Genomic DNA, 15706 nt, shown 5'->3' with positions numbered 1-15706 from the left:
TTTACTGATTTCCCCCTTTTTCCCCGAATTTTTCCTGCTTATCCCCCATTTCCCATCATTTTTCCCAATTTTCCAGCTTTCCCCTCTTTTTCCTGGCTTTTCTCCTTTTCCAGCTTTTCTCCTTTTCCCCATAAATTTTCCCCAATTTTTTGCCCATTTCCCACCCCTTTTTTCCAGCTTTTCCTTTTTCCAGCTTTTTCCTCTTTTTTCTTCCTTTTTCCCATAATTCCCCCCCTTTTTCCCATCATTTTTCCTATTTTTCTCCCCTTTTTTTTCCATCATTTTTCCCCAAATTTCCCTGATTTTCTCTCATTTTTCTGGCTTTTTTTTCCCAATTTTTCCCAATTTTTCCCGATTTTTCCCATTTTTTTTCCCAATTTTTCCCAATTTTTCCATTTTTCCCCCGTTTCCCGCGGGCACTGAGGGTTCCAGGAGGGATTTGGGATTTTCCATGGATTTATTGGGGGGCTCCGTCCCTCAGTGCCGGTAGTGGGGGCTCCGCGAGTGCGACCGCGAGTGCCTGGGGAAAATGGGGGAAAAATGGGGAAAATGGGAAATTTGGGAAATTTGGGAAAAATGGAAATTTGGGATTTCTGGGAAAAGGGGAAAAGGGGGAAATTTGGGGTTTCTGGAAAAGGGGAAATGGAAATTTGGGGTTTCTCGGAAAAGGGGAAAAATGGGGGAAAAATGGGAAATTTGGGGTTTCTGGGAAAAGGGGAAAAGGGGAAATTTGGGGTTTCGGGGAAAATGGGGGAAAAATGGGAAATTTGGGATTCCTGGGAATACAGGAAAAGGGGAAAGGGGAAATTTGGGGTTTCTGGGATCTGGGAAAACGGGAAATGGGAAAGTTGGGATCTGGGAAAATGGGAAATTTGGGATTTCTGGGGAAAATGGGAATGGTGAAATTTGGGATTTCTGAGGATCAGGGAAAACGGGAAACTTGGGATTCCTGGGAATGAACTGAAGGAAATTTGGGATCTCTGGGATCAGGGACCGGCGCTGGATCAACCCCAGGATCTCCGGGAATCCCGGAAATCCCGGAAATCCCAGAAATCCGGAAATCCCGGGAATCCCGGGAATTGCGGCCGTACCTCCGGGAGGAGCTGTACTCCCGACCTGCTGGGAAAACACCACAAATCAGCTCCCAAAATTCCCATTTTTTCCCCCATTTTTCCCCCATTTTTCCCCCATTTTCCCACTCCAAAATCCCCCAGCTCGGCCTCTACCCAAAATCCCTTTTTCCCCCCATTTTTTCCCCATTTTTCCAGCCAAAATTCCCATTTTTTTCCCCCATTTTTTTCCCAGCCCCAAATCCTTCCCTCTGCCTCCCCCGCACGCCCTGGAATTTTGGGAATTCCCCAGAATTTGGGAATCCCCGGAATTTGGGAACGGGACCCTCAGAGCCCTGGAGAACGTTGGGAACGTCAGAAATTTGGGGAATTTTGGGGGAATTTTTCTGGGAATTGCCCAGAATTTTGGGAATGGAACCCCACAAACCCCTGAGAAAGGGGGAACAGCTCCTGAATTTTTGGGAATTTCCCGGGAATTTTCCCAGAATTTTGGGAATTTCTCAAGAATTTTCCCGGAATTTTGGGGAAGGGCTCGCCCCCCCAGGAGGCCCAGGGAAGGTCGGGAATTTTCCCAGAATTTTTGGGATTTCCCAGGAATTTTCCTGGAATTTTGGGAAGGGCTCCCCCCCCCCCGAGGCCCAGGGAATGTTGGGAATTTGGGGAATTTGGGGGAATTTTGGGAATTTCCCGGGAATTTTCCAGAATTTTGGGGATTTCCCGGGAATTTTCCCAGGAATTTTGGGAAGGGCTCCCCCCTCCACGCCCCCAGAGGCCCAGGGAAGGTTGGGGATTTTGGGAATTTGGGGAATTTTGGGAATTTCCCGGGAATTTTGGGAATTTCCCCGGAATTTTGGGAAGGGCTCCCCCCCCACCCCCCCTGAGGCTCAGGGAAGGTTGGGGATTTTGGGAATTTGGGGGAATTTTGGGAATTTCCCGGGAATTTTGGGAAGGGCTCCCCCCCCCCACCCCCCAGAGGCCCAGGGAAGGTTGGGAAGATTTGGGGAATTTTGGGGATTTCCTGGGAATTTTCCCGGAATTTTGGGAAGGGCTCGCCCCGCACCCCCCCCGAGGCCCAGGAATGTTGGGAATTTCAGGAATTTTGGGAATTTTGGGAATTTCCGGACCGTGGCGCGGGGAGGGGCTGCGGCTCTGGCGGCTGTACTGGCGCTCCCACTCCTCCCGCTCCTTCTCACGACGCTCCCGCTCCCTGGAACGGGGCAAAAACGGGGGAAAATGGGAAAAACAGCAGGAAAAAATGGGGAAAATGGGGAAAATGGGAAAAACAGTGGGGGAAATGGGAAAAACAGCAGGGAAAAAATGGGGAAAATGGGATTTGGGATGGGGAAAATGGGGAAAAACAGTGGGGAAAAATGGGAAAAACAGCAGGAAAAAATGGGGAAAAACAGTAGGGGAAAATGGGAAAAATGGGAAAACCAGTGGGGGAAAATGGGGAAAATCAGGGGGGAAAAACCGCAGGGGAAAAATGGAGAAAATGGGGAGAAACAGAGGGGAAAAATGGGGAAAATGGGATTGGGGACAAGGAAAATGGGAAAAAACAATGGAGAAAAATGGGGAAAAATGGGGAAAATGGGGAAAAACAGCAGGGGGATATGGGGAAAATAGGAAAAAACAGTAGGGGAAAATGGGGAAAATAGCAGGGGAAATGGGGAAAAAATGGGAAAATGGGGAAAACCAGCGGGGGAAATGGGATTTGGGATGGGGAAAATGGGGAAAAACAGTGGGGAAAAATAGCAGGGAAAAACAGTGGGAAAAATGGGAAAAACAGCGGGGAAAATGGGGAAAAAATGGGGAAAAACAGTGGGGAAAAATGGGAAATACAGCGGGGGAAATGGGGAAAAAATGGGGGAAATGGGGAAAAACAGTGGGAAAAATGGGAAAAAAATGGGGGAAAAATGGGGAAAACAGCAGGAGAATGGGGAAAAAATGGGAGAAACATAGGGGAAAAACAGTGGGGGAAATGGGGAAAAATGGGAAAAAAAGCAGGGAAAAATAGGGAAAAATGGGGGAAATGGGGAAAATGGGATTGGGGACACAGAAAATGGGGAGAGCAGGGAAAGGGCCGGGAAATGGGGCTGGGAATGAGGATCTGGGAGTTAATGAGGATCTGGGAGTTAATGAGGATTGGGAATTAATGAGGATCTGGCAGTGATTAATGAGGATCTGGGAAGATGAGTGATTAATGAAGATCAGTGGTTAATGAAGATCACTGGTTAACAAGGGTCAGTGATTAACGAGGATCAGTGATTAATGAAGATCAGTGGTTAATGAGGATCTGGGAGTTGTTAATGAGGATCTGGGAGTTGTTAACGAGGATTTGGCAGTGATTAACGAGGATCAGTGGTTAATGAGGATCAGTGGTTAATGAGGATCAGTGGTTAATGAGGATCAGTGATTAACGAGGATCAGTGGTTAATGAGGATCAGTGGTTAATGAGGATCAGTGGTTAATGAAGATCAGTGGTTAATGAGGATCAGTGGTTAATGAGGATCAGTGATTAACGAGGATCAGTGATTAACGAGGGTCAGTGATTAATGAAGATCAGTGATTAACAAGGATCAGTGATTAATGAAGATCAGTGATTAATGAAGATCAGTGGTTAACGAGGATCAGTTGTTAACGAGGATCTGGCAGTGGTTAACGAGGATCTGGCAGGTGATTAACAAGGATCAGTTGTTAATGAGGATCTAGCAGTGGTTAATGAGGATCTGGCAGTTGTTAACGAGGATCTGGGAGTGGTCAATGAGGATCTGGGAGTTAACGAGGATCTGGCAGTGATTAATAAGGATCTGGGAGTTCATTAAGATCAGTAATTAATTAAGATCAGTGATTACTTCATGCGGATCTTGCGGGCCATGGCGCGCAGTTCATCCTCGCGCTCCTGCCCAGAGAGAGGAGCCCAAACTGAGCCTGGGGCCTGCCCATGGCCGGGCCCTCGCCGCCCAGTTCAGCCCAGTTCAGTCCGGGTTTTATCCCAGTTCAGCCCAGTTCAGTCCGGGTTTTATCCCAGTTCAGTCCGGGTTTTATCCAGTTCAGCCCAGTTCAGCCAGTTCAATCCCAGTTCAGTCCAGTTCAGTCCCAGTTCAGCCAGTTCAGTCCGGGTTTTATCCCAGTTCAGCCCAGTTCAGCCCAGTTCAGTCCGGGTTTTATCCCAGTTCAGTCCGGGTTTTATCCCAGTTCAGTCCGGGTTTTATCCCAGTTCAGCCAGTTCAGCCCAGTTCAGTCCAGTTCAGCCCAGTTCAGTCCGGGTTTTATCCCAGTTCAACCCAGTTCAGCCCAGTTCAGTCCCGTTTTTATCCCAGTTCAATCCCAGTTCAATCCCAGTTCAGTCCAGTTCAATCCCAGTTCAGTCCGGGTTTTATCCCATTTCCATCCCATTCCCATCCAGTTCAGTCCCGTTTTTATCCAGTTCAATCCCAGTTCAGCCCAGTTCAGTCCGGGTTTTATCCCAGTTCAGCCCAGTTCAGTCCGGGTTTTATCCCAGTTCAGTCCAGTTCAGTCCGGGTTTTATCCCAGTTCAGCCCAGTTCAGTCCGGGTTTTATCCCAGTTCAGTCCAGTTCAGTCCGGGTTTTATCCCAGTTCAGCCCAGTTCAGTCCGGGTTTTATCCCAGTTCAGTCCCAGTTCAGTCCGGGTTTTATCCCAGTTCAATCCCAGTTCAGCCCAGTTCAATCCCAGTTCAGCCCCAGTTCCATCCGGGTTTTATCCCAGTTCAAAATCCCATTTCCATCCCATTTTTATCCCATTTCAATCCCAGTTTTATCCCATTCCATCCCAATCCAATCCATTTCCATCCATTTCTATCCCATTTTCCTCCAATTCAATCCCATTTTCACCCCATTTTTCTCCTTTTTTTCTTCCAGTTTTCTCAAATTTTTCTCCCATTATTAACCCATTTCTCTCCCATTATATTCCCATTTTTCTCCCATTTTTCTCCCATTTTTTCCCTTTTTTCCCCCATTATTTTCAAATTTTTGACCAATTTTTTCCAATTTTTCTCCCATCTTTTACCCAATTTTAACCCATTTTTCCCTTTTTTCCCTCATTTTAACCCATTTTTCTCCCATTATTTTCCAATTTTTAACCAATTTTTACCCATTTTTCTCCCATTTTTCCTCCATTTTAACCCCATTTCTCTCCCATTTTTAATCCATTTCTCTCCCATTTTTAACCCATTTCTCTCCCATTTTTAACCCATTTTTTCCCATTTTTAACCCATTTTTCTCCCATTATTTTCCAAATTTTAACCAATTTTTTCCCATTTTTTCCCCATTTCTCTCCCATTATATTCCCATTTTAACCCATTTTTCTCCCATTTTTTCCCCATTTTTAACCCATTTTTTCCCTTTACCCCCTCATTTTAACCCATTTTTCTCCCATTATATTCCCATTTTTAATCCGTTTTTTTCCCATTTTTTAACCCATTTTTAACCCGTTTTTTCCCTTTTTTTCCCTCATTTTAACCCATTTTCCCATTCTTAACCCATTTTAACCAATTTCTCCCATTTTTAACCCATTTTTTCCCATTTTCCCCATTATTTTCTCCCTCCCCACCTGTCTCTCGTGCTCCTGCTGCAGCATCTTCTCCTGCGCCGCCTTCTTGTCGGCCTTGACTGCGGAGGGAGCAGGGATTGGGGCAAAACCCGGGAATTTGGGGGAAAAATCCGGGGATTTCGGGCAAAATCCGGGGATTTGGGGAATTCTGGGAATTTGGGGCAAAATCTGGGAATTTGGGGCAAAATCTGGAAAATTGGGGCAAAATCTGGAATTTGGGGCAAAATCCGGGATTTGGGGAAAAAATCCGGGAATTTGGGGCAAAATCCGGGAAATTGGGGCAAAATCGGGGAATTTGGGGCAAAATCCGGGAATTTGGGGAATTCTGGAATTTGGGGCAAAATCCGTGAATTTGGGGCAAAATCTGGGATTTTGGGGAAAAATCCGGGGAATTTGGGGCAAAAATCCGGGGATTTGGGAAAAATCTGGGAATTTGGGGCAAAATCCAGGGATTTGGGGCAAAATCCGGGAATTTGGGGAAAAATCGGGGGATTTGGGGCAAAATCCGGGGATTTGGGGCAAAATCCGGGAATTTGGGGAATTCTGGGAATTTGGGGCAAAATCCAGGGATTTGGGGAAAAATCGGGGGATTTGGAGCAAAATCCGGGAATTTGGGGCAAATCCGGGATTTGGGGAAAAAATCCGGGGATTTGGGGCAAAATCCGGGGATTTGGGGCAAAATCCGGGAATTTGGGGAATTCTGGGAATTTGGGGCAAAATCCAGGGATTTGGGGAAAAATCGGGGATTTGGAGCAAAATCCGGGAATTTGGGGCAAAATCCGGGGATTTGGGGCAAAATCTGGGATTTTGGGGCAAAATCCGGGGAATTTGGGTAAAATCTGGGGATTTGGGGAAAAATCCGGGGAATTCGGGGCAAAATCTGGGAATCTGGGCAAAATCCGGGAATTTGGGGAAAAATCCGGGAATTTGGGGCAAAATCCGGGGATTTGGGGAAAAAATCCGGGAATTTGGGGCAAAATCTGGGAATTTGGGGGAAAAAATCCAGGATTTTGGGGCAAAATCCAGGGATTTGGGGAAAAAAATCTGGGATTTGGGGCAAAATCCGGGAATTTCGGGCAAAATCTGGGGATTTGGGGCAAAATCCGGGGATTTGGGGCAAATTGGAGAATTTGGGGCAAATTGGGGAATTTGAGGCAAAATCCGGGGAATTTGGGGTAAAATCTGGGGATTTGGGGAAAAATCCGGGGAATTTGGGGCAAAATCGGGGAATTTGGGGAATTCTGGGAATTTGGGGAAAAATCGGGGAATTTGGGGGAAAATCTGGGAATTTGGGGAATTCTGGGAATTTGGGGCAAAATCCGGGGATTTGGGGCAAAATCGGGGAATTTGGGGAAAATCTGGGGATTTGGGGCAAAATCCGGGAATTTGGGGCAAAATCCGGGGATTTGGGGCAAAATCCGGGAATTTGGGGAAAAAATCCGGGAATTTGGGGAAAAATCCGGGGAATTTGGGGCAAAATCCGGGGATTTGGGGCAAAATCCGGGGATTTGGGGAAAAATCTGGGAATTTGGGGAAAAATCCGGGGATTTGGGGAATTCTGGAATTTGGGGCAAAATCCGGGCATTTGGGGCAAAATCTGGGAATTTGGGAATTCTGGGGGGTTCCAGGGGATTTTGGGGGAAAAAACTGGGGGATTTTGGGAGAATTCTGGGGGATTTTTTGGGGAAATATGGGGGAATTCCAGGGGATATTTGGGGAATTTTTGGGACCCTGAAGAAATTTGGGGAGGAGTTTTGGATCCAGCTGGATTTTGGGGGAATTTAAGGAGATTCAGGTGATCCCAGCTGGATTTTGGGGTGGATTCAGAGAAATTTTGAGTGAGACTTTTGGGGTTTTTTTGGAATTTGAGGGAATTTTGGGAGAATTTTAGGGATCTCAGGAGATTTAGTGGGAATTTTGGGGGGAATTTTAGGGGAATTTTGGGAAATTCAGGTGATCCCAGCTGGATTTTGGGGCGGATTCAGAGAAATTCCAGGGGGGATTTTTTGGGATTTTTTGGGGGAATTTTGAGGAATTTTGGGGAATTTTGAGGGAATTTGGGGAATTTTTGGAGAATCTCAGAGAATTTGGGGAGGATTTAAGGATCCCAGGAGATTTAGGGGGAATTTGGGGGGGATTTTAGGGCAAAATCTGAGGAATTTCCAGGCGGGTTTTTTTGGGGGGATTTTTTGGGGGGAATTTGGAGGAATTTTGAGGAATTTTGGGGAAATTTTGAGGAATTTTGGAGAATTTGGGGGAATTTTGGAGAATCTCAGGGAATTTGGGGAGGATTTAAGGATCCCAGGAGATTTAGGGGAATTTTGGGGGGATTTTGGGGCAAAATCTGAGGAATTCCGGGTGGGATTTTTTGGGGGCATTTTTTTGGGGGAATTTGGAGGAATTTTGGAGATTTTTGAGGGGAATTTTGGGGAATTTGGGGGAATTTTTTGGAGAATCTCAGAGAATTTGGGGAGGATTTAAGGATCCCAGGAGATTTAGGGGGAATTTGGGGGGATTTGGGGGGGGATTTTGGGGCAAAATCTGAGGAAATCAGGGCGGATTTTTTTGGGGGGATTTTTTGGGGGAATTTTGAGGAATTTTGGGGAAATTTTGAGGAATTTTGGAGAATTTGGGGGAATTTTGGAGAATCTCAGGGAATTTGGGGAGGATTCAGGATCCCAGGAGATTTAGGGAATTTTGGGGGGGATTTTGGGGCAAAATCTGAGGAATTCCGGGTGGGATTTTTTGGGGGCATTTTTTGGGGGAATTTGGAGGAATTTTGGAGATTTTTGAGGGGAATTTTGGGGAATTTGGGGGAATTTTTGGAGAATCTCAGAGAATTTGGGGAGGATTTAAGGATCCAGGAGATTTAGGGGAATTTGGGGGGGATTTTGGGGGGGATTTTGGGGCAAAATCTGAGGAATTCCAGGCGGGATTTTTTGGGGAATTTCGAGGAATTTCAGGAATTTTGGGGGAATTTTTGGGAATTTGAAGGGAATTTTTTGGGAATTTTGGGACTGCTCACACTGCCTGTTGAGAGCCTTCTGCATCCTGAGCCGCAGCTTCTCCTGCGGGGTCAGTTTGGGCTGCAAAAATTTGGGAATTTGGTCAGGAAAAGGCGTCGGGATCAGGGTGGGGACCCCCAAAACCCCCCCAGAGCCTTTTCCAAACAATCCCCAGCCCATCCCCGGAATTTGGGGAAATTTGGGAAATTTGGGAAATTTGGGAAGGGAGCTGGGGGAGGGAAGCTGGGGAAAATGGGGGAAATGGGAAAAAATTGGAAAAATTGGGAAAAAAAAAGGGAAAATCAGGGAAAAAAAGCAGAAAAATTTGGGGAAAAAGCAGAAAAATCTGGGGGAAAAAACCCCAAAATTTGGGAAAAAAACCAAAAAATCTGGGGAAAAAAACCCAAAAATCTGGAAAAAAACCTCAAAATATCTGGGAAAAAAACCCAAAAATCTGGGGAAAAAACTCCAAAAAATCTGGGAAAAAACCCCAAAAATCTGGGAAAAAAATCCCAAAAATCTGGGAAAAACAAACCCCAAAAAATCTGGGGAAAAAAACCCCAAAAAATCTGGGGAAAAAACCCCCAAAAATCTGGGAAAAACAAACCCCAAAAATTCTGGGAAAATCTAAGAAAATAGAAGGAAAATCTGGGGAAAATCTGGGAAAAACCAGGAAAATCTGGGAAAATTTAAGAAAGTAGAGGGAAAATCGAAGAAAAATGTGGGAAAATTAAGGGAAAATACCAAAGAAATCTGGGAAAATTATGGAGAAATTGAAGAATATGGGGGAAACCAGGGAAAAAATGGGAACATCTGGGAAAATCCTGGAAAATCTGGGATAAATCTGGGAAAATCCAAGAAAAATCTGTGAAAATCCAAGAAAAATTCAGGAAAATCTGGGAAAATGCAAGGAAAAATGGGGAAAAGATGGAAAAAAAGGAAAATTTGGGAAAAAACTGGGAGAATCTGGGAAAATCTAAGAAAAATTCAGAAAATCTGGAAACACCAGGAAAATTTGGGAAGATCTTGGAAAAATCTGGGGAAAATTAAAGAAAAATTAAGAAAATCTGGGAAAATGAGGGAAAATCCAAGGAAATCTGGGGAAAATTTGGGAAAATCTGGGAAAATGAGGGAAAATCCAAGGAAATCTGGGGAAAATTTGGGAAAATCTGGGAAAATGAGGGAAAGTCCAGGAAAGGCCTCCCCACCCCCCCTCCCCAAGCTGATTTTCCCCCAAATTGCCCAAAATCCCCAGAAAAATCCCCGGAAAAATCCCCCCTCCCCAGTGATCCCAAAGGGATCTCTGGGATTATTCCCTGATCCCTGTGGGATCCCAAATCCCTGTGGGATCCCAAATCCCTTTGGCATCCCCAACCCCTTCAGGATCCCCCAAATCCCTCTGGCACCCACAGATCCCTTCAGAATCCCCCAACCCCTTTAGGATCCCCCAACCCCTTTAGGATCCCCCAAATCCCTCTGGCGCCCCCAGCTCCCTGTGGGACCCCCAGATCCCTTTGGGATCCCCAAATCCCTTTGGCACCCACAGATCCCTTTAGGCTCCCAAATCCCTTTAAGATCCCCAAATCCCTTTAGGCTCCCCAATCCCTTTGGCCCCCCCAATCCCCTTTAGGCTCCCCCAATCCCTTCAGGCTCCCCAAATCCCTTTAGGATCCCCAATCCCTTTGGCCCCCCTGCTCCCTTTAGGATCCCAAATCCCCTTTGGCCGCCCCAGATCCCTTTAGGCTCCCCAATCCCCTGAGGTTCCCAAATCCCCTTTAGGCTCCCAAATCCTTTAAGATCCCAAATCCCCTTTAGGCTCCCCAATCCCTTTTGGCTCCCCAATCCCTGAGGATCCCAAATCCCTTTTAGGCTCCCAAATCCCCTTCAGGATCCCAAATCCCTCGAGGCTCCCCAATCCCTTTTGGGTCCCCAATCCCCTTTAGGATCCCCAATCCCTTGAGGATCCCCAATCCCCTTTAAGATCCCAAATCCCCTTGAGGCTCCCCAATCCCTTTAGGCTCCCCAATCCCTTCAGGATCCCCAATCCCTTCAGGCTCCCCAAATCCCTTTAGGATCCCCAATCCCTTTGGCCCCCCCGGCTCCCTTTAGGATCCCAAATCCCCTTTAGGCCCCCCAAATCCTCTTTAGGCTCCCCAATCCCTTCCCTTGAGGCTCCCCGATCCCTTTGGCCCCCCCAGCTCCCTCGAGGCTCCCCAATCCCTGAGGATCCCAAATCCCTTTGCACCCCCAGATCCCTTTAGTCTCCCAAATCCCTTTAAGATCCCCAATCCCTGAGGCTCCCCAATCCCCTTTAGGATCCCCAAATCCCCTTTAGGCTCCCAGCTCCCTTTCGGCTCCCAAATCCCCTTTAGGATCCCAAATCCCTGAGGGTCCCCAAACCCCCTTTAGGATCCCAAATCCCCTTTAGGCTCCCCAATCCCTGAGGCTCCCCAATCCCTGAGGATCCCCAATCCCTTTAGGATCCCAAATCCCTTTGGCCGCCCCAGATCCCTTTAGGCTCCCCCAATCCCTGAGGCTCCCCAATCCCCTTTAGGCTCCCCAATCCCTGAGGATCCCAAATCCCCTTGAGGCTCCCCAATCCCTTGAGGATCCCCAATCCCTGAGGATCCCAAATCCCTTTGGCCCCCCCAGATCCCTTAGGCTCCCAGTCCCTTTAGGCTCCCAAATCCCCTTCAGGATCCCAAATCCCTTTGGCCCCCTCAGATCCCTTTAGGCTCCCCAATCCCCTGAGGATCCCAAATCCCTTTAAGATCCCAATCCCTTTAGGCTCCCAAATCCCTTTGGCCCCCCCAGGTCCCCTGAGGCTCCCCAATCCCCTTTAGGATCCCAAATCCCCTTTAGGCTCCCAGCTCCCTTTCGGCTCCCAAATCCCCTTTAAGATCCCAAATCCCTGAGGATCCCCAATCCCTTGAGGCTCCCCAATCCCTGAGGATCCCCAATCCCTTTAGGCTCCCCAATCCCCTTTAGGCTCCCCAATCCCTTGAGGCTCCCCAATCCCCTTGAGGCTCCCCAATCCCTGAGGCTCCCCAATCCCTTGAGGCTCCCCAATCCCTTTAGGCTCCCAAATCCCTGAGGATCCCCAATCCCTGAGGATCCCCAATCCCCTTTAAGATCCCAAATCCCCTTGAGGCTCCCCAATCCCTGAGGCTCCCCAATCCCTGAGGATCCCCAATCCCTTTAGGCTCCCCAATCCCTTTGGCCCCCCCAATCCCCTTTATGCTCCCCAATCCCCTTTAAGATCCCAAATCCCCTTGAGGCTCCCCAATCCCTGAGGATCCCAAATCCCCTTTAGGCTCCCCAATCCCTTTCGGATCCCCAATCCCCTTTAGGCTCCCCAATCCCTTGAGGCTCCCCAATCCCTGAGGATCCCCAATCCCTGAGGCTCCCCAATCCCTGAGGATCCCAAATCCCCTTTAAGATCCCAAATCCCCTCGAGGCTCCCCAATCCCTGAGGCTCCCCAATCCCTGAGGCTCCCCAGTCCCTGAGGATCCCCAGTCCCTGAGGATCCCAAATCCCCTTTAGGATCCCAAATCCCCTTTAGGCTCCCCAATCCCTGAGGATCCCAAATCCCCTTGAGGCTCCCCAATCCCTGAGGCTCCCCAATCCCTGAGGACCCCAAATCCCTTTAAGATCCCCAATCCCTTTAGGCTCCCAAATCCCCTTTAGGCTCCCAAATCCCTTTAGGATCCCCAATCCCCTTTAAGATCCCCAATCCCTGAGGCTCCCAAATCCCTGAGGATCCCCAATCCCTGAGGATCCCCGGTGCTGCTCCCACAGAGCCGAGTTCCGTTCAGAACAAGGGGAAATTCCAATTCTTACTGACTTTGGCAGCTCCGGAATCTTTACCAGCACCGGCGTCCGCCCTGAGGGGAAAGGAGGGAAATTGAGGGGAAAAATTGGGGGGAAAATTGGGGGGAAAAATTGGGAAATTAGGGGGAAAATTGGGGAAATTAGGGGAAAATTGTGGGGAAAAATTGGGGAATCATGGGGGAAAATTGGGGAAATTTGGGAGAAAAATTGGGGAAATTAGGGGGGAAAATTGTGGGGAAAAATGGGGAAATTTGGGGAAAAATTGGGGGAAATTAGGGGAGAAAAATGGTGGGAAATTTGGGGAAATTAGGGGGAAAAATTGGGAAAAACTGGGAGAAAAACTGGGGAAAATTGTGGGGAAAAATTGGGGAAAATTGGGGGAAAATTGGGGAAATTAGGGGGGAAAGTTGGGGAAATTAGGGGGAAAGTTGTGGGAAATTGGGGGAAAAATTGGAAAATTTGGGGGGAAATTGGGGGGAAGTTTGGGAAATTTGGGAGAAAAACTGGGGGAAAATTGGGCAAGGCCGGGGGGGCTGGGGCGGGGCTTGGGACTGGGAGGGGCTCCGGGGGATTTGGGGGGAATTTTAGGGATTTTTGAGGGGATTTGGGGGAGAATTTTGGGGATTTTTGAGGGGAATTTTAGGGATTTTTGAGGGGATTTTGCAGGAATTTCAGGGATTTTTGAGGGGATTTTGGGGGAATTTTAGGGATTTTTGAAGGGATTTGAGGGGTTTTTGAGGGGATTTTGGGGATTTTTGAGGGGATTTGGGGGGAATTTTAGGGATTTTTGAGGGGATTTGGGGGGAATTTTGGGGATTTTTGAGGGGATTTGGGGGGAATTTCGGGGATTTTTGAGGGAATTTTGGGGATTTTTGAGGGGATTTTTGAGGAATTTTAAGGATTTTTGCAGGAATTTTGGGGATTTTTGAGGGGATTTGGGGGATTTTTGAGGGATTTGGGGGATTTTTGAGGTGATTTTGGGGATTTTTGAGGGGAATTTTAGGGATCTGGGCGATGTCAGAGGGATTTGGGGGAAATTCTGGCTGATTTCTGGGGGATTTGGGGAAGATTTTGAGGTATTTCAGGCTTTTTCCCGAATTTCCGCGTTCTCCACTCACTTTTTCAGCTTCTCTCCGACGGCGGGCGAGGCCGGGGGCGGGGTCTGGGACTGGGAGGGGCTCCAGGGGATTTTGGGGAATTTTAGGGATTTCTGAGGGAATTTTGGGGGAATTTTAGGGATTTTTGAGGGGATTTTGGGGATTTTTGAAGGGATTTTGGGGGAATTTTAGGGATTTTTGAAGGGATTTTGGGGGATTTTTGAGGGGATTTTGAGCGAAATTCGGGGATTTTGAGGGAATTTCAGGGATTTTTGAGGGGATTCTGGGGGAATTTTGGGGATTTTTGAGGGGATTTTGAGCGAAATTCGGGGATTTTTGAGGGGATTTTTGAGGGAATTTCAGGGATTTTTGAGGGGATTTTGGGGGAATTTTGGGGATTTTTGAGGGGATTTTGGGGGAATTTTAGGGATTTTTGAAGGAGATTTTGAGGGAATTTCAGGGATTTTTGAGGGAGTTTGGGGGGAATTTCAGGGATTTTTGAGGGGATTTTGGGGGAATTTTAGGGAATTTGACGGGATTTTGTGGGAATGTTAGGGATTTTGGGGATCTCAGAAGGTTTTGAGGGAAATTCTGGCTGATTTCTGGGGGATTTGGGGAAGATTTTGAGGTATTTCAGGCTTTTTCCCCAATTTCCGCGTTCTCCACTCACTTTTTCAGCTTCTCTCCGACGGCGGGCGAGGCCGGGGCCCGGGGCGGGGCCTTGTCCCGGGCTCCGGGCGGGCTCGGGGAGCGGGAGCGGCTCCGGGAGCGGCTCCGGGAGCGGAGCGGGAGCGGGAGGGGCTCCGGGAGTCGCTGCGGCTGCTCGGCTCCGGCTGCCGCTGCTCCAGCGGCGCCACGAGCGCAGCGAGCGCCGGGAGCGGCTCCTGCCGGCCGCCAAATGGGGGAAAACCGCGTGAGAATGGGAAAATCGGGGGGGAATGGGGAAAATGGGAAAAATCGGGGGGAATGGGGAAATCGGGGGGGAAATGGGGAAAAACGGCGTGAAAATGGGAAAAATCGGGGGGAAATGGGGAAAACTGCGTGAAAATGGGGAAAATCGGGGGGGAATGGGGAAAAATCAGGGGGGGAAATGGGAAAAATCGGGGGGGAAATGGGAAAAATCGGGGGGAATGGGGGAAAAATGGCGTGAAAATGGGAAAATCGGGTGGGAATGGGGAAAAATCAGGGGGGGAAATGGGGAAAAATGGGAAAAATCGGGGGGGAATGGGGGGGAATGAGGGGGAAATCCTGGGGAAAATCGGGAGGGGAAAGGGGGGGAAATGGGGAAAATCGGGGGGGAAATGGGGAAAAACGGCATGAAAATGGGAAAAATCGGGGGGGGGGAAATGGGGAAAATGGGAAAAACTGGGGGAGAAATGGGGAAAAATGCGTGAAAATGGGAAAATCGGGGGGGAAATGGGGGAAAATGGGAAAAATCGGGGGAAATGGGGGAAAACTGCGTGAAAATGGGGAAATCGGGGGGGAATGGGGAAAATTGAGTGAAAATGGGAAAAATCGGGGGGGAAATGGGAAAAATCGGGGGGGAATGGGGGGGAAATGGGAAAAAATGGGAAAAATTGGGGGGAATGAGGGGGAAATCCTGGGAAAAATCGGGAGGGGAAAGGGGGGGGAAACAGGGGAAAATTGGGGGGGAATTGGGGGGGAAATCCTGGGAAAATAGGGGGAAATGGGGAAAATCATGGGGAAATGGGAAAATTGGGGAGGGGAATGGGGGAAAATCCTATGAAAATGGGGGAAAATTGGGGGGAAATGGGGAAATAGGGGGGAAACTGGCGTGGTCTCAAAGCGGCGCAAACTGGTCCCAAACTCAACCTGAACCAGCGTGAACTGGTGTCAAACTGGTTCCAAACTGGTGTGACCCAGTCCCAAACTGTCCAAACTGTCCCGAACTGACCCAAACTGTCCCAAACTGACCCAAACTGGTCCCAAACTGGTCCCAAACTGACCCAAACTGGTCCCAAACTGGTCCCAACTGGTCCCAGCCCGGTCCCCACAGCCCCGGCCCGCGCTGACCTGGAGCGGCGGCTCCCCCCAAACTGGACCCAAACTGTCCCAAACTGACCCAAACTGGTCCCAAACTGACCCAAAACTGACCCAAACTGCCCCAGCC

The 15706-nt window shown here is 48.5% G+C and overlaps 1 protein-coding gene across 1 annotated transcript; it reads right to left on the bottom strand.

Moving 5' to 3' along the window:
- Positions 1-438: 438 nt before the first annotated feature.
- CLASRP (CLK4 associating serine/arginine rich protein) lies at positions 439-14339 on the bottom strand. The gene is made up of 8 exons (XM_077193045.1): positions 14246-14339; positions 12492-12531; positions 8667-8727; positions 5642-5700; positions 3923-3969; positions 2195-2277; positions 1092-1119; positions 439-520 (listed from the first exon to the last, which is right to left on the bottom strand). The coding sequence occupies exons 3-8, from the start codon at positions 8689-8691 to the stop codon at positions 478-480; spliced, it is 285 nt and encodes a 94-aa protein (XP_077049160.1). The 5' UTR covers positions 8692-8727; positions 12492-12531; positions 14246-14339; the 3' UTR covers positions 439-477.
- Positions 14340-15706: the final 1367 nt, after the last annotated feature.

This window comes from Agelaius phoeniceus, chromosome 36 (genome assembly GCF_051311805.1).
Source record: "Agelaius phoeniceus isolate bAgePho1 chromosome 36, bAgePho1.hap1, whole genome shotgun sequence".
NCBI classification, from domain to species: Eukaryota; Metazoa; Chordata; class Aves; order Passeriformes; family Icteridae; genus Agelaius; species Agelaius phoeniceus.
The sequence above is the reverse complement of the archived record's forward strand: the minus strand, read 5'-3'. Positions and strand labels throughout refer to the sequence as shown.

What these genes read in the sequence shown, in the direction of transcription:
- CLASRP (XM_077193045.1), bottom strand. Translation starts at nt 8,691, where the DNA reads ATGCAGAAGGCTCTCAACAGGCAGT. An exon ending in AGCAGGAGCACGAGAGACAG is followed by an intron (nt 3,970 to 5,641) that starts GTGGGGAGGGAG and finishes CTCTCTGGGCAG; the next exon opens with GAGCGCGAGGATGAACTGCG. An exon ending in CAGCCCCTCCCCGCGCCACG is followed by an intron (nt 1,120 to 2,194) that starts GTCCGGAAATTC and finishes GTGTTTTCCCAG; the next exon opens with CAGGTCGGGAGTACAGCTCC.